Raw genomic sequence first — 18,479 nt, forward strand, 5'->3', positions numbered from 1 at the left:
AATAGCGACGCGCTGGCTGCTGGGCTACCGTAGAGCCTCAGGATACCAGAGGGCACGCACTCTCCCGAGCGGTGAAATTGCAAAGGAGGTGTATGAGGCAGCTTGTTTTTACGCAGAGAATGTCGGTGACTTGGAATGCACTGCAGGGGTACTGGTGAGGCAGGAGTTATGGGAGCATTTAAGACACGCTTGCACAGAAATGAAGATGCAGAGAACGGTCAACGGATGGGGAAGAGCGAATAGATTAATTCAGAGCAATCGGATCAGGTAATTCAGTACGGTATGGTGAACAGACTGCACTGTCCTTCGTTGTACTGTGTTTTCAACCGGGCTTTCAGGGTGGTGCTAGAAATAGGAGAGGTATGGATATGCATTTTAATTGTAGGTCATTGACTTCTGCAACAAGATTCTCTAAGCAGCACAGGCGCTGTGTGCTCTGAACGCATCAAACGCTCCGACTGATTGATCAACAGAGCTAAAGGTCATACTCCTCATTCTTTCGGCGATCAAACTAGTTCCCGTGGAGATTATCTCTACCCAGTCTCAACTCGTTACAGGTCGTCCGGAGAAAGCAATAGTGATCTCTGTGGCAAACCCGTGGTCAATTTCCTCTAGATTCGGGTGAGTGGTCCCATTACAGTGCCAGCCATTGAGTGCAGAAACAGAGCGCTCGGCCCACCATAAAATGCCCTATCCATATTAACCCTATTTTTACCCCTTTCTACACGCTCATTAAATTTTCCTGCCTTTCGAGCGCTCACCAGCGGTAAGTACTGCGGCCAATTACCCTCTTACTATTTCTACCTTCAGTCTTCTTAATGCATCTTTTCTGTTGATCCCCTCTCTTTCTTCGACCATGTTTTTCTTCGTGCTATCTTTATTCTGCAACTTTCAGTCTGTAATTCTTTCCTTTTCCATTATTGCCATAGGAATTAGAAGCGGCCTTTTGACTCATCTGTCAGAGGAATCCACACTGATTTCCTATGTGTAAACTATTCACCCACAGTCCCGTAAGCACACCCTCCGCCAATAGTCCTAACGACTCACTTACGATATAGGCCGCAATTTACAGCGTCGCCCACCCACTCACACGCACGTTTTTGGGGCGTGAGAGTAACTGGGAAGACGCGGGGAAAAACTTCACGCGGTCAAAGGGGGAACGTACGAACTCCACACACAGACACTGCTTTGAGGACGGGATCGAACCTGTACTCATTGGAGGCGTGAAGCAGCAGTCTATCCACACTACGAGTGAGATACAGAGGAGAATAATGGTTGACACACTTCTAGTGAAGATGTGAATGAAGCAGGCAAATTTTAACAAACTCCAGTAATCGACATCTCAGAAATTTATTATGACCAGATATCATTCCCAACGACGATTAAACAGTTTAATTTATCTATCTATCTATCTATCTATCTATCTATCTATCTATCTATCTATCTATCTATCTATCTATCTATCTATCTATCTATCTATCTATCTATCTATCTATCTATCTATCTGATGCAGCGACTCTCTCAACTTTAAGAAATATCTGGAGGCTAAATTGAATTGCCAAGGCCCAGAAGCTTATTGGAGGAGTTAGTGGCCGAGTGGCGTTAGTGCCCGAGCAGAAACAGGCCATTCAACACATCGAGTCTGCTTAGCCATTCCATCATGGCTGATCCCGGATCCCGCTCAACCCCATACACCTGCCCACACGTCATAACCTTTGATGCCCTGACCAGTCAGGAAACTATCAATTTTCCCTTTAAATATAACCAGGGTCTTGGGCCTCCACAGCTGCAGAGCATTCCACAGATTCACTACTCTCTGGCTAAAAAGTTCCTCCTTACCTTTGTTCTAAAAGGTCGCCCTTCTCCCCAGTGACAACACATCCTTTCTGAGCTACGGGGCCCCAAACTCATGACAATACCCCAAATGCGGCCTGACCAGTGTCTTATAAAGTCTCAACATTATCTCCTTGCTTTTATATTCTATTCCCTTTGAAATGAATGCCAACATGGCATTTGCCTTCGGTACCACTGACTCAACTTGCGAAGTAACCTTCTGGCACTCTTGCATGAGGACTCCTAAGTCCCTCTGCACCCCTGATGTTTGTATTTTCTCTCCAGTTAGATAATAGTTTGCATTTTTCTTTCTTTCACCAAAATGTATTATCATACATTTCCCAACAGTGTATTCCATACAGTGAAATACTAGGGAGTGTGGCGGCGTTCGCGTTTTCTGCACTGTGGGGCTGCACTGGTGCGCGTGGGCCACATTCAGAGGGTGTGGTGCAGTGGTAGATCTGGTGAATTACAGTGCCAGAGACCTGGGGTAGTTGTCGAATTTTCCCCCTGTCGGTGTGTGTCGGGAATTCCCACATCTTCCCTGTGACCAGACTGGGTTTCCTCCGGGTACTACGGATTCCATCCACATCCTGCGATGCCCATTTTGCCAATAGAGGTTGTCCACAGGGTTGTGGAATTCAGTGGGGTTGACGTGGGGTGGAGAAAACAGGATCAATCAGGGAAAGTCAAAGTCCAATTCGAATTTATTGCCGTATGCACAAGTGGGTGGTGGTTTGGATATACGTGTCCACCAAAGGAGGTATAAGGCGTTCCTTCCCTCCACTAGGCTGTAGGTCACCATTGGGCAAGATGCAATACCTGCTTAGCTCCACGATCAGGGTCACGTAACGCCATGGGAGCTGGTGGTGGATGCTCATATGAGCAGTTGATGCATATCACAATTTCTGGTTTGCGACCACTGACGCCAGTCAGACAGACGGAAGTCCAAGATCACCCACGTCATACGACATTGCACTTAGTGATGATGATGACCCTGCGGAAAAGTCCATTGCCAATCATTTTATCTGCTCCTGGCTATTTTATAAACCTCAAGAAGGACACCACCTAGCCTCCCTAGCTCCAGTAGAGAAAGGACGCAATTGATACAACATTAAGTAACATTAGCAAATTTGCAGATGACACAAAGCTGGGTGGCAGTGTGAAATATGAGGTGGATGTTAGGAGAATGCAGGGTGAATTGGACAGGTTGGATGAGTGGGCAGATGCATGGCAGATGCCGTTTAATGTGGATAAATATGAGGTTATCCACTTTGATGGCAAGAACAGGAAGGCAGATTAAGTTAGGAAAAGGGGAAGCACAACGAGATCTAGGTGTCCTTGTTAATCAGTCACTGAAAGTAAGCATGCAGGTATAGCAGCCAGTGAAGAAAGCTAATGGCATGTTGGCCTTCTTAGCAAGGGGAGTTGAGTATAGGAGCAAAGAGGTCCTTCTGCAGTTGTACAGGGCCCTGGTGAGACCACACCTGGAGTATTGTGTTCAGATTTGTTCACCGAATTTGAGGAAGGACATTCTTGCTATTGAGGGAGTGCAGCGTAGGGAGGTTGATTCCCGGGATGGTGGGAATCTGATGAGAGGGGATCTGATTGAAACATATAAGATTATTAAGGGATTGGGCACGCTAGATGCAGGAAACATGTTCCCGATGTTGGGGGAGTCCAGAACCAAAGGCCACAGTTTAAGAATAAGGGGTAGGCCATTCAGAATGGAGTTGAGGAAAAACTTCTTTCACCCAGAGAGTTGTGGATCTATGGAATGCTCTGCCTTGGAAGGTAGTGGAGGCCAATTCAAGAAAGAGTTAGAGAGAGCTCTTAAAGATAGCGGAGTCAAGGGATATGGGGAGAAGGCAGGAACGGGGTATTGATTGTGGATGATCAGCCATGATCACATTAAATGGCGGCGCTTGCTCGAATGGCCGAATGGCCTACTCCTGCACCTATTGTCTATTATCTCCTTGCTACCCAATCTTTCCAGTCCCTCGTAGTTTTCACCTTCTCGAAATCTCAATTAAACCTATCTAATATTGTAATGCTTGGATTGTGTGGACATGGAGCGGATGTTTCCGAAAATGGGGGTGTCTTTGACCAGCAGTCACAGTCTCAGAATACAAGGACGTCCCTTTAGAATAGAGCTGGAGAAATGTCTTTAGCTGGCGCGTGACAAATCTGTAGGATTCATTCCCATAGATGGCAATAGAGGCCAATTCATTGGATATATTTAAATCGGAGATTGGTGGGTTCTTGATTAGTAAGGGCGTCAAAGGCAACGTGGAGAAAACAAGAGAATGGATTTGAGAGGGAAAGTGGATGGGCCATTTTGTAGCGGTGGAGTGGACTCAATGGGCTGAATGACCTAATTCTGCTCGTATGTCCTATGGTCTTCATGGCAGATGTGGAAACAGTTGTGTTACACAATGGAGTGAAAGGATGGGCGAGAATGTGGAGATGTTTACGGTGCTGTGCGAAAATCTAGCCACATATATACATAGCTAGGGTGTTTAAGACTTTTGCACAGTACTGTGTTTGTCAACGTGGAGTGCTGAACAAGTTGGTAAATCTAGCAGATTCAACAGATGTCGTGAATAGCGAGGGTGTAGCGCCGCAGAAGGGATGTGGGACAGATGGCAGAGAAGGAATGCCAGGGGTGGGGTTACGGCAGGTGCAGGCACATCAGCCTTGATACACCAGGCAAGATAATTTAATTCCAAAGGATTGATGTACTGATCATTTCAAAATGTCTCTCTGGTGCTTCCATCTTCCTTCCCCTGTTCTCAACCATGATTCCCCTCTTTGTGCCCCATTCCACTCTCAGTCCACAGTAGATAGCCATATCAGAATCAGGTTGATAATCACTCACATATGTCATGATTTTTTTTTTTTTTGCGGCAGCAGTACAATGCAGTACATAAAATTACTACAGTACTGTGCAAAAGTCTGAGGAACCGTCGCAATATATACTGCATGTGAGAAGACATTTGTACACTCCTGTCCATCCAGCTCAAAAGACTGGAATATGGCTTCTAATTCATGTGCTGGTTTGGTCCGTGCCAGGCATGAAATAGGCTTCCATACTGATTATATTTGTAATACTTGTATCTGCAGTGTGATAACCATCGGAACGGTCTATTCGGCCCGACGATCGCGCACTGGGCATCAAAGACAATAATCCTCAAGAAAGATTAATTAGGAAGACAATATTCATCAATAAGCATCGCCATTATCCAGTCCCTGCCATCTTCTCGCATCTACCATCGGGCGGAAGGTACAGAAGCTTGAGGTCTAACACCACCAGGTTCAGGAAAAGTGATTTCCCGTCAACCATTCGGTCTTGAAAAAACAGACACGACCCTAATCACTAGAATCAAGCAACACAATGCCCTCTTTGATCCCTTTGCACTAAAATGGATGCCAGGGCTACTGCAGTCAAAAACTTTCCCAAGTCGTCAGGCTGATCAACATTTTCAGCCGTTCACCGGCTACCTATCCGGCCGGTGGTGCAGTGGCATCCGCATCGGACTTGAGGAAATTGGTCCCAGGTCCGAAACCGGCCAGTCCTTTGCACGCTTTCCATCCGTGCCGGGTTGATCGTCGAGATGGCATCTCGGCCTCTTGAAAAACAGGGAAAAATGCTAAATAACCAGCAGCTTTGCCGCCCAATGCGCCACGAGGCGCGGAAAGGAGCAACAATCATCACTACATACATATTACCTTGCGTCACTTTATGTACATACAATCAGACCATGCATATAAGATATAAGTACATTGTGTTTTATAGGATTACTTTTATATTTATTGAATAATGTTTTCTTCTGTTTTCTTATGCTTCATCGGATCCGGAATAAGAATCATTTCGTATTCTTATGCAATCATTCAGAGTTCAAAGTAAAGTTTTTATCAGAGTGCATACATGTCACCACATGCAACCGTGAGATTCTTTTTTCCTGCGGGCACAATTAGCAAATCTTTAGAACGGTAACTGTAAACAGGATCAATGAACAACAAACTGTGCAAAAGCAAACATAAATAAATAGCAATAAATAACGACGGTATCATATAGCAAGATAAAGCTCCATTAAAGTGAGAGCATCGGTTCCAGGAACACTAGAAACAGAATGAGTGTAGTTACCCTTGTTGTTCAAGGGTCTGGCGGTTGAGGGGTATTAACTGTTCTTGAACGTGGTGGTGCGAGCCCTGAAGCACGTACCTTCTACCTGATGACAGCAGCGAGAAAAGAGCATGGCCTGGGTGGGGAGGACCTTTGATGATTGGCGCTGCTTTTCGACGGCAACGTTTCATGTAGATGTGCTCCGTGACGTACTGGACCGAATCCACTACCTTTTGTCGGATTTTCCGCTCAGGGGCATTGGTTTTCCCATACCAGGCTGTAATGCAGCCAGTCAGTACACTTTCCACCACGATCTTTAGATGTTTGTCAAAGTTTTTGATGACATACCGAATCTCCACAGACTCCAGAGGAAGCAGAGGCGCTGTCGTGTTTTCTTCGTCATTATATTCATATGATATGTCCAGGACAGATCCCCTGAAATAGTGATACCCAGGAATTTCAAGCTGTTGACCCTCTCCACCTCATATCCGCGATGAGCACTGGCTCAGGGACCGCTGGTTTCCCTCTCCTGAAGTCTACAATCAGTTCCTTGGTCTTGTTGACATTGAGTGAGAGGTTGTTATTACACCACTCAGCCAAATTTTCAATCTCGCTCTATGCACTGTGTACTAAAGAATGAGAATAAACAATCCGATACCTATTAAATATTGTTTTTTTTTTTGTATTTATTGTCTTTTCTTTTAAGTATGTGCTTCATCCACGTTCACCGAATGTTTCATTTCCTGAATGTTCTTCATATCTTGTTATCTGTGTATGCTGCTGCTGCAAGTAAGTTATTCTTTGCACCTGTGGATGCATGTACTTGAGCATCATCATCAACATCATCATCATTATGTGTTGTATCCTATGGCGTTGGCGTTCAAGGTCTCATGACCATGATTGTTCCTTCGAAATGTTTCTTCAGAAGTGGTTGGCCATTGCCTTCTAAGCAGTGTTTTTACAAGACGGGTGACCTCAGCCGTTATCAAGTCGCTTCAGAGACTGTCTGCCTTGCGTCAGTGGTCGCATAACCAGGACTTCTGGTATGCATTAGCAGCTCATATGACTATACCATGGTTTCATGTGACTCTGATTGGGGGGACGGGGTTAAGCGGCTGCTAAACCTTGCCTAATGGTGACCATCATGGCAGGGAATGCAAGCCCAGCCTCTCCAAATCTTTCCTCGTACCTAAAACATCCGCCTTACAGTGGGACGAGTAGAGCTGAAATAGATTCAGTTCGTGGAGAGAGTGAGAGAGAGAGAGAGAGAGAAAGAGAGAGAGAGAGAGAGAGAGAGAGAGAGAGAGAGAGAGAGAGAGAGAGGAGAGAGAGAGAGAGAGAGAGAGAGAGAGAGAGAGAGAGAGAGAGAGAAGAGAGAGAGAGAGAGAGAGAGAGAGAGAGAGAGAGAGAGAGAGAGAGAGAGAGGAGAGAGAGGAGAGAGAGAGAGAGAGAGAGAGAGAGAGAGAGCTGGGAATTGGAACTAATTCGTGCATCATTCTCAGCCAACTAGGAACTGCCGGGCTCAATGGCCTAATTTTAATCTGTGAGTTAAAGAGGCTCACATGGATTTGGAGAGAGAGATCAGACGTAGGCAGTGGCGGCGCAGTAGTTGCACTGGTTGGCGGAGTCCTGGAGTATTGATTTTCTGCCATAGGTTCATAGCGTACTCTCGCAGGCAGGGAACTTATATCTAAACAGTAAAATCAATGTAGAATTATTTACATCCTGGCTCAGCATGCTACTGGGATCGTTCACCTCTCTGTCTCTGTCTGTCTGTCTCTCTCTCACTCTCTCTGTCTCTGTCTTTTCCCCCTCCTCTCCCAAGTTCTCTAAGACATCCTGACTTAATCCTTAATGAGTATGCTTTTATGGTGATCCGTAAATACGCTGTTCTCTATTGCTTCATCCTTTCTATCCACTTTTATCTCTTTTTGCACTTCATTTTCTCCACTCTCTCTATCTTGGCTTTAATCTCGTTCTGGATGTCTCCTCCCCCCTTGCTCTCTCCGTCTCTCTCCCCTTTCTTTCCTCCCTATCTCGACCTCCTCCCTCTGCCCTTTTTTCTTCCTCTTGCATGCTCTCTGACCCCGCTGTTTTCCAACACATACTCCGCCTCTCCTCTTCTCCCCTCTTTCCCCCTTTCCCTTCTCTTCGCCTGTCTCTCAGTCTCCTCTTGCTCTCTCCCACTTCCTTATCTCTATCCTCTCACAGCGTATTCCCCTTTTCCCTCTCATCTCTTCCACCTCACTTACACTTTCTCTCTTCTTTCTCGCTCTTCCTTTTGTCGCGTTTTCTCTCTCCACCAGCTCTCTTTCCTGTCGCTATCTGTCATTCTTTCTCTTCCACTATCTCTCTCCCATTCTCCTCCATATCTTCCCTTCCTTTCCGTTATTTCCTATCTCTCTCGTGTCATCTTTCCCCACTTCTCTCTGTCTCTCTCACTCCATCTTTTCTTTCTCTCTACTCTCGCCTTCCGGCTTTCTCCCGCTTTTTTGTCCCTCTCCTTGTTTCTCTCTTCTTCTCCTTCTAGTCTTTCACTTTTCCCACTTTCTCGGCCTGTCACTGTCCCGTGACTGTCTCTCCGTTTCCTCATCCTCCCTATCCCCTGATCTACGACCTTCCTGACTATCAAGAAAATCCTTATTGAATCCAAGTTGTCCAGTTCCGCTGGGATTCTTTCTCTGCTCTATGTCTATGTGACCTCTTCCTCTAAATGTTACTGAATCTAAGTCCCATTGTCCAAGCATTGCTTCATAGGCCAGCTGTCTCCTCGCTGTAATAAGTCTGGCGAATCTTAACGAAGTCCCTTCCACAGAGCAGGAGAACAAAATTTCCCAGAGTTCTCCAGGCTCGGTCTTAGCAGGACCCTGCTAAATTTCAGCAGGAGTTACCTCTAGAAACCTGCTGTCACTGTCTAGGCCAGCGCGTTTTGTGCCTTCATTACCACCTGCTTTTTCTACATACTTACCGCCACTGACTAGAGATCAATCGAAACCCATTCGGATTCCCATTTCCGTTCTAGCATGTTGGTCCTTGGCCTTCTCTTGTGCTAAGAGGAGTCCACTCTCAGGTTGGAGGAGCAACAGCTTATAGTTTATTGTGTTAGCCTCCAACCTGATGGCATGAATATCGGTTTCTCCTTGCAGTAAAACAAATTCTCTTCCCGTCCATTATTCTATTTCCCATTCTGGCTTTTTACCTCTTCTCACTTGTCTATCACTTTTCCGAGCCCCCTGCTCCATCTCGTTCTTCTATGGTCAGCTCCCCTTTCCTATTAGCTTTCTTCCTCGCCAGCCCTTTATCTTTCTATCCAGCTGGCTTCTCCAATTACCTTCTAGCTATCCTCCTTCCCCCTCCACATTTTTGTTTAATTATGACGTCTTTCCGCTTTCTTTTCAATCCTGAAGAATGGCCTCAGCACGAAATGTCGACTGCTTATTTATTTCTGTAGATGCTGTTCGACTTGTTGAGTTCCTTCAGTATTTTCTGTGTGTTGTTCCGGATTTCCAGTATCTGCAGAACTTCAGTGTTTTAGGTTATCCCGGTGTGTTTACAAACACACCCTTCTTAGTCTAACTCCATAGAACTGATTTCCTGTTACGACCACCTCACATTTGTCCACATTATAGTTTCTGCTACTTCTTCACCTGCACTAAAGATGGATATCTTAAATGCATTCAGAACATAGATTAATACAGCGCATTACAAAAGGAATTTCTTTATCCAGAGTGTGGTGAGTCAGTGGAACTGATTGCCGCAGGCAGCTGTGGAGACCAAGTCATGGGTGTATTTAAAGGGGACAGGTTCATTATTAGTACCGGCGTCAAAGGTTATTGGGAGAAGGCAGGAGAATGGGACACTAAGAGGGATAATAAGTGAGCCATGCTAGAATGTCCTAACTCGCCTCCTGTGTCCTTTGGTAAATTTATTATAAAAGTGGGCATACTACGTTGAGATTCTCCAAACGCGGCCTAACAGGTTTCATACACCTGCATCTTGAGCACACGGCCTTTACGCTCACCATCCCGACTGAAGTAGTCCGTGAGTTGGAGGGTCTTGATGCCCTCTTTTCTATTTCAGTGCATGTTTTTCGTTCTAGTTGGGTGAAGTTTAGGCATCATGCTGTCACAGCGCCGATGAGCCAAATGGCCTCTTTCAGTGCGGTTTTAGACAGTTAGAATCTTTGAGCAAAACAGCATGGAAATAGACAGTTGAGCCCACCCTACCCACACGTTCGTACTTGGTTTCACTCAGGCCTTCTAGTCGTGGCAGCATCCTCTTAAATCTTCTCTTCCGCCTTTCCACTTTATCCATGTCTTTCCTATAACGGGGTGACAAAACTGTACACAGCACACCAAATTAAGCTTGTTTTATTTTCCACGCTATCCAATCAAATTCCTCCCACCCCAGATTCTACAACTCACCTACAAACTGGGGACTATCTGCACTTTCAGTCTGTCCTTCGGAACGGGAGCATTCGGGGACGGGTTCCATACCCGTCTCACTTCCTCAGCCCTGATGCAGTCATTTGGGACTAACTCAATAAGGCACCTTGGCCGCTTTGGACTAGTTTAGCCGCAGGGCACGTTTCCGTGTTGCGTCGGAATGCAACTGATCAGCGCATTAAGCATAATCACAAAGAAGGCATGCGTAATTAAGGAAGGGTGTGAATTTGTCGGAAGCCGATAGACGGCAGAAGGAGGTTGATTTTGGCAAGTGTGAGTCGATGTACGTAAAGAATGCTCACAGTAAATATCAAAGATCTTAAGACCAATTTCGTAATTACCTGAGCGTGCCAATAGGTAGATAGCGTGGCAATGAAAGTGCATCGCCACATTGCCTTGACAGGTCGCGCATTAAGCATGAGAGCAAAGAAGGCGATCTGTAGGTGCATATATGCGGGATGGCCCATTCAGAGTTCTGAGTTCATATCTGCTCGTCCTTTATGAAGAAAGGATGTGGAAACTTTGAAGAGGACATTCTCTGGGATTCTGTTTAGATGAGGGAATATTAACCACCAGGAGAGGTTGGTCAGCATTGTATTGTTTCCTCCGGAGTAGCGGAGGCTAAGGGGGAACCTTAAATAAGTTTAGACGGTTGTGGGGGAGAGACACGATATGTAATCATGGTCTCTTACGCAGGGCAGAAGTGTCAGCCTTACGAGCGTAGACCTTACATGTGAAAGTGGGAAAGTCAAAGAAAGATTTTCTTATATGGAACGTAGTGCTTGCCTGGAACGGGATGCCAGGGGAAGAGGTGGAAGGAGTCAACACAGACATCGTTTATGAAGCGTTCAGACAGATAACTGAACGTGCAGGGAACGAAGAGGTGTGGGTCATGAGCAGAGAGATGGGGTTTGTTTCATTTCGCATCCTGTTTGACACTGACACCGATGGGTCTGGGCCGTACTCACAGGACGCCAGGTGTCCTGTCCTCTGTTCTGTATTCTATGTTCAATGCCTATTTCTGAATATTTCCACTGGACTAATCCTTGGAATGATCGGTTTGTGCTATGAGGAATATTCTTGGCCTAGGCTTGTATCCAGTGGAGTTCAGAGGAGAGAAAGGGGAGTGGGTTGACCAGGGACAACTGAATGTTGGAGAATTAATGCACTATCCCATAAAACATACTCAACTTTCTCGTGTTGGCAATGAATGCCTAGTATTGATCTTGGTAAATAAGATTATCTCAGTCCACAGTCATGTGTATTTACAGAACCTTGAACATTGTGCCTGATTTCACAATATTTCATTGCGGAGCTGGAATTTATGAGTCTTAGTTCCTTCTGCCTGTCAGAGGGAGGGTGGGGGGTGGTGTGTGCGGGAATTAAACTCTTAAGGCGCTTCTGTGCGTTGGTTTCCGAGGAAAAGGTGGGAGTTGATAGTTGATGGCGCTTAGTGGGCCTGGGCCATATTCACTGGAATTTAGAAGAATAGGGGATGGCGTGAATCTCGTTGGAAGCTATCGAATATTGAAAAGCCGAGATAGCAAGAACGTGGAGAGAACGTTTCCAATCGTGAGGGAGTCTTGGACCAGAGAACACAACCTCAGCATACCAAGACGTTCCTTTAGAACAGAGATGAGGATGAGCTTCTTTAGCCAGAGGGAGGCTAATCTGTGGAATTCATTGCCACAGACGACTGTGGAAGTCAAGTCACTTAATATATTGAAATATATTGAGGATAATAGCCTCCAAGAGGACCACGACCTTGTCTTAGTTTGAAGGCTTGCGGGTCTCAATAACTTGGCCATGTTGGCTATGTTGGCTGAAGTTAGGACTTTGCGCTTTGGCTCTTGGTAGGGTCACCCATGCCAAACAGGTCAAAAGATAGAGGTCAGACTAATAGTGGCCCTCTGGCTCTCCAGCTTCAGGGGATTCAGCTTAGAACTAACAACCCTGACCGGAAAACAGCATTGTTACGGAAAGAGCAGTGAAGATTATTTCTACATCATACCACATTGGTATTCCTGAGACTCCACACGGGGCTTGCATGACTGAATATAGTGAAATTCAAGAGGAAGCTACTGAAATGATGAAGGAAGACCTGGGTGACTTGCACTGCTGCCCTAAACGTCAACAGCGCAATAGGCAGTCCCATGAAGTTGATAGGTTCTTGATTAATAAGGGCATCAAATGCTATGAGAGGAACAATAAAGAAGTCATGGTAGAATGACAGCATAATTCTTCTCCTCTATCTTCTGGTGTAATTGGTAGGGTCACCCATGTCAAACAGGTCAAAGAGTACAGGCCAGACTAAAAGTGGTCCACTGCTCCTCCAGATTCAAGGGGTTCTTTTCAGTACGAACAGCCCTAATTAGTAAACATCAACGTCACGGAAACAGCAATGACGACTCCTTCTACATCTAATTGCAGTGGCATTCCCGAGTCTCCGTACGGGACTTGCACGACTGACATTAGTGAAATACATAAGGAAGACCTGAACACCACCAGAAATAGCGGTCTTTCAATGTCGGTCTAACCGCCAGCGGCGTAATGGGCAGTTCCATGAGGTCAATAGGTTCATGATTAGTAAGAGCGCGAAATACTATATGGAGAAGGCAAGAGAATAGGGTTCAGAGGAATAAAATAATCAGCCATGATGAAATAGCGGAGTAGGCAGGATGGCCGAAAGGCATAATTCATCTGCTATAACTTATCACATTAATAAAGTAACGCTTCGGGGTCATGGAGTCATACAACATGGATAAGGGCCCTTTTGCAGACCATCCATTATCTGAAGAACAAACTTTACTTGGGGATCCAGCCGAGTACAGGTATCAATTTCAACCGTTGCTTTGATGACAAACTCCGCCATCTTCATCAGGGATGACGCCTAGACACGTTTCGTCCGGTGGTATACGAGAAGAGTTTATTCGTCAGATACGCCTGGAAAGCACAAGATCCTTTGCATCCAGCATCCGTCCTGTACTTTCACTAGTTCCTCACTCCTGATTCCCCATGTATTCCCTACTCTCTCGCAATCGCACTGCCATCCACCTGCAACAAAGGCCTATCTAGCCGCCATTTAACCGCCCATCCCGCACACGACTTTGGGACGCGTAAGGATGCAGGAGAGTCCGGGGAGAGGATGAAGACGCGCAGACACACACACACACACACACACACACACACACACACACACACACACACACACACACACACACACACACACACACACACACACACACACACACACACACACACACACACACACACCTACACCTCAAAGACGGACATTCAGCGCCGCAGTTTTCGAACACTAGAATTTAAAATGTTTTAAAACGAAGTGAGATTGTTGGGTCGGAGGGATTTACAAAGACAGGGTTGGGTGAGGGCTTCCGAAGGGGTTCTGTGGGAGTAGGGGTTCAGGAATAGGAAGACTGAGTGTATGTTCAGAATTTGACATTTTCAGTGAGTTTTCTTCTGCGCATTTTCTGTTGAAGCATTTTCCGTTTTCGGATTGTGTGTATATTCTGGTAATACGTGCAATGGGTTCAGTTATTCGCATGAAACACTCGCACTGGGCTCCACTGTGTCTATAATCCGCGGAGCCATTTCTTCCCGGTTTGTGTTGTGTGCTTATTCTGAAGAATTTGTTGCAGTTGGTTTGGAGTTTATGTGTATTTTGATGAACTATCTTACACAGTGAATGGTTGGGGCACTGAGGAGTGTGGTAGAACAAACTGATTTAGGAATACGGGCCCATAGTTCCTTGAAAGAGGCGTCACAGGTAGATAATGTCGCAAAGAAAGCTTTTGGCACATTGGCCTTCATAAATCAATGTATTGAGTAGACGAAGTGGGATGTCATGTTGAAGCTGTATAAGACGTTGGTGAGGACTAATTTGGAGTATTTTGTGCAGTCATAGTTACCTATCTACAGGAAAGGTGTCAATAAGGTTGAAAGAGTACAGATTATATTTTGAAGGATGTTGCTGGGTCAGGTAAACCTGAGTTATAAAGAAAGATTGAACAGGTTAGGACTTTATGCTTTAGAAAGTGGAAGATTGAAAAGAGATTTGATAGAGTTGTACAAAATTATGAGGGTTATTAATAAGGTAATGCAAGCAAGCTTGTTCCACTGAGGTTGGGTGGAACTGCAACCACAGGTTAAGAATGAAAGGTGAAAAACTTAAGGGAAACGTGAGGGGAAACCTCTTCATTCAGAGGGTCGTGATGGTGTGGTATGAGCTACCAGCACAAGTGGTGCATACAAGCTCGATTTCAGCGATTAAGAGAAATTTTCTCAGGCACATTGATGTTAGGGGTATGGAGGCTATGGGCCAGGTGCAGGTCGCTGTGAGTAGGCAGCTGAAATGTTTTCGGCATGGACATTTCTATAAATATTTATAGTGGGCTCAGCTGCGTGTCTATTCCGATTAAACATATGCGGTGAGTGTGATTGTGTGCATGTTCTGATCAATTATTCACAGTGGGCTCATGTGTGCGCAACGTTTGATCAAACACTTGGTCCAAGTGTGTGTGTGTGTGTGTGTGTGTGTGTGTGTGTGTGTGTGTGTGTGTGTGTGTGTGTGTGTGTGTGTGTGTGTGTGTGTGTGTGTGTGTGTGTGTGTGTGTGTGTCTGTGTGTGTGTGTGTGTGTGTGTGCCACTTTATTAGGTACATCTGATCCTTAATATCCTTATCCAATGAACTAATAACCTGGCGGAAACATGCAGACGTGGTCAAGACATTCAGTTGTTGTAACCAAACATGAAAATTAGAAAAAGGAAATAAAGCAAAGGCAGGGGCAAGCCGAGTTAGAGTGGGGACGATTTGGCTTATCAGGGATCGGCGAAAACAGGTTAGGCTAGGTAAGCATTGATGAGTTTCTTCTTCATACTTTATTCTTCGTCCGTGACTACATAGTTAGAGCAGTGAGGATGGTTCCGGGGCTGTGACGTGCCCTTTGTATGAGATGGGAGAAGTCTGGGACACCTTCAGTCTCCCGGATAACCACTTCTGCACCAAAGGCACCGAGCTGCAGCTCCCCAGACAACTTGTCAAGTAACAGGAGCGGCGTCTCAATGATTTTCGGCACATACGGTAAACTGAAGAGATGATAGATAGGTGGATAGATAGCGAAGTAAATAGATGACTGTCAGGAGAGGGAAGGGAATATGGCAGCTAGTTCACGTACAACCGTGGCTTTTCGCCTCAATAATGTTACTATTTTGGATACTGTTAAGGGGCGACGTGCTAAGGTTGCGGTTAAGGAAGACACAGCGACCGGGTCACTGACACTGAGTCTGGTGGTGTGGCTCAGAAGGGAAGGGTGGTGGAGAAGAGGACTACAGTAGTGAAAAGGAACTACATTGTTAGACGAATAGACATGAAATTTTGTGGACACGATAGAAACATTTGGATGGTATTTGCCTCTCAGATGCCAGTGCCAGTGACGTCTCGGATCGAGTCTACGTCAGTCTAAAGGGGAAGGCTGAGCAGCCAGAAGTTTGGTATCAATGACACAGGTAGGTAAAACGAGGAGGTCCGGAAGAAAGATTTTATGGAGCTAGGTAGAAAGCTGAGAAGCCGGAACTCTAGGGTAGCAATCTCTGAGTGTTAGAATAGGACGAATTCGCAGATGAATGCGTGGCGGAGAAACTTGTGCTGGGAGCAGTGCTTGAGAATTCTGGATCATTGAAATCTCTTCTGGGGAACTTATGGCCTGTACTACAGTAACGGCGTACACCTGAACGCGGGTGGGCCCAATGTTAAAAGGTTAAATATTAAAGGGCCGGCATGACATTATGGACCTGTACTGCACTTTAGTGTTACATGTTTTATATTCTATGAATGGATAAATTTGCATTTGATGTAAGAAATCTAAGGAACGATGTGCTATCACCTGGGAGAGTCCAGAGGAGCTTCACAAGAATAACCGCAGGAATGAAGTGTTGAAGTGTGAGGAACATTTGATTTTTCTGGGCCTTTACTCAATGGAGTTCAGTAGCATGAGAGTGAAGTACATTGAGACCTGACGAATACTGAAAGTCTTGGATAATGTGGACGTGCTAAAGACATTTTCATGAGTACGAGATTCCACAATCCGGGGACAAAATCTCCAAATAGAAGGAAGACCCGTTAGAACTGAGGTTTCTTAAGTGAGAAGGAATCAATATGTATAATACGTTGCTATAGAGGGCAATGGGGGCTACCGAAGTGTATATATTTAACACAGGTCTTCTGTAAGGCCTGATGTCATGGTTTGTACATTCCAAGTACCTGTCTTGAGGGCAGGATACTTTTGACGTTTCCATTTTTTGCCAAGAGTAGGTTTATCGATCCACCTGTCGGGCGTCCCTGATCCCCACACACCCAGTGGAGCAAGTGTACCGTGGCGGAGCAGCGCCTCTTTGACTGGGCACTGCCCAGTTTGAGGCGCGCGGTATCTGCCTAGTAAGGTCTTAGGACCTCTCCTACCGTTAGAAGAAGCCCCTGGCGCATCACTCTATTCCAATCGAAGGCAGTGGTTTATCACCGGTAACTGCTGCTTCCCGTGTTGTGCCAACACTGAGTAGCGATGTTGGAGTGTCCTCTCCAGTGCGCAAGCCTGGCCGGAAATATCTGAAGAACCTGTTGTCCATGCAGAGGGTTCCCCCTCTCTACGTCCAAGAGAAGGGCAAGCGCCGATATAGCTTGCACCAGTGTCGCCCCTTGAGTACATCTGTAAAAATAGGCTACAGTGTTTGATGTAACAAATCTCTTTAAGCTCCAAATAAAGTAGAGCCAGTCAACCTCCTTGAAAGTGCCCTCACAGTTTGATAGGGTCGTCAAAAGAGCATTTGGCTCATTGACCAACATAAATCAAGGTAATAATTTCAGGAATTGGGATGTTATGTTGAAGTTGCATAAGACGTTGATGAGACCAAACCTGGAGTGTTGCGTGCAGTTCGAGCCACCTACCTACAGGTAAGATGTAAATGATACTGAAAGGATAGAGAGGGTGTTTAGACTTCATGATTCGGATATTGGCATGCGCAGAGCTCGGGAGATGCGCAGCAGTTTTGATTGTATCAACAGCAGAAAGACTGATAATAATAAATAATCCGATCTATACTTTCTAATTCAGGTTCTATTTTATAGCCGAACGCAGGAGAGGAGCGTGCTGAACTTCTATCGAGGCACGTCTGTCGGATTTTCCATGCTGCTGGAAGCAGAATTCTGGAGATGACCTCAGCCACGGTGATTTTCATTTCCCGTGAGTTCGACCAATTTTGCATCCCAGCGCCACTGTGTCAGAGCTTCACAATTGGGGTTGTGGGGCGTGGGGGGGGGGGGGGAGGCGTAGATCCACGAGAAAGGGAGTAGTGTTGTGAGGTTTCGAGGTGGTTTTGTTTGAAATTTCAGAGAAAAGGAGAAGGCGAAATTGCTTTTGTCCTCCAGATATCTACAATCAGTATCCATGGTTCAGCACTCAGGAGTTCAGGTGTCGCTTTTGCAAGTTTGCTGACGATGCAAATCAAGGTGGGATTGTGATCTCGGGGCTCAAAGTGGATCTGGGCATGCTGAGAACGTGGAAGAGAGCATGCCCGAAAAGGCAAGAAATTGCAAGGGAGTTGTGAATACCCGGTCCATCACAAGAACCGGTCTCCCCTTCAGTGAATGGTAAAACGTCGATCACTGCAGCACAGCAACATGCCCTTTGGTCCATGATGTCGTGCCAACCGAATTAAACGAGTAGTTAAACGTCTAACTAATCCCGCCTGCCTACACCATGTCCACTTCCTTTTATTCCCCGTATATTCTTGTGACCATGCGAAAGCCCCTTAAGCAGCTCCATCATATTTCTCGCCAGCACTTCCTCGACAGTGTATTCCAGAAACCTACCATTCTCCCTTTGTAAATTAATTTGCCCCACATAACTCATTTGAACTTACCCATTTTCATGGCATTTAGTATTAGATATTTCCACCTCGGGCATAAAACAATTAGGCCAGCAGCGTAAAATTGATGTAAATCTCCAGAAAGACCCAATACGTAACACCAATGGAATAGTCCTAAAGTTCCTAGCAATTGA

At 45.7% G+C, this 18,479-nt stretch overlaps 1 protein-coding gene across 1 annotated transcript in view; it reads left to right on the forward strand.

Annotated features, from left to right (window-relative positions):
* Positions 1 to 511: 511 nt before the first annotated feature.
* Positions 512 to 18,479, forward strand: part of LOC140715543 (scavenger receptor cysteine-rich type 1 protein M130-like) — a 70,575-nt gene continuing 52,607 nt past the window's right edge. Inside the window, exons 1-2 of the mRNA XM_073027898.1 lie at positions 512 to 621; positions 17,546 to 17,660. Of these exons, the coding sequence (XP_072883999.1) occupies positions 17,630 to 17,660 (31 nt within the window). The 5' untranslated portion in view covers positions 512 to 621; positions 17,546 to 17,629. The remainder of the gene's footprint in view (positions 622 to 17,545; positions 17,661 to 18,479) is intronic.

The sequence above is a fragment of the Hemitrygon akajei genome, chromosome 24 (assembly GCF_048418815.1).
Source record: "Hemitrygon akajei chromosome 24, sHemAka1.3, whole genome shotgun sequence".
NCBI lineage: Eukaryota > Metazoa > Chordata > Chondrichthyes > Myliobatiformes > Dasyatidae > Hemitrygon > Hemitrygon akajei.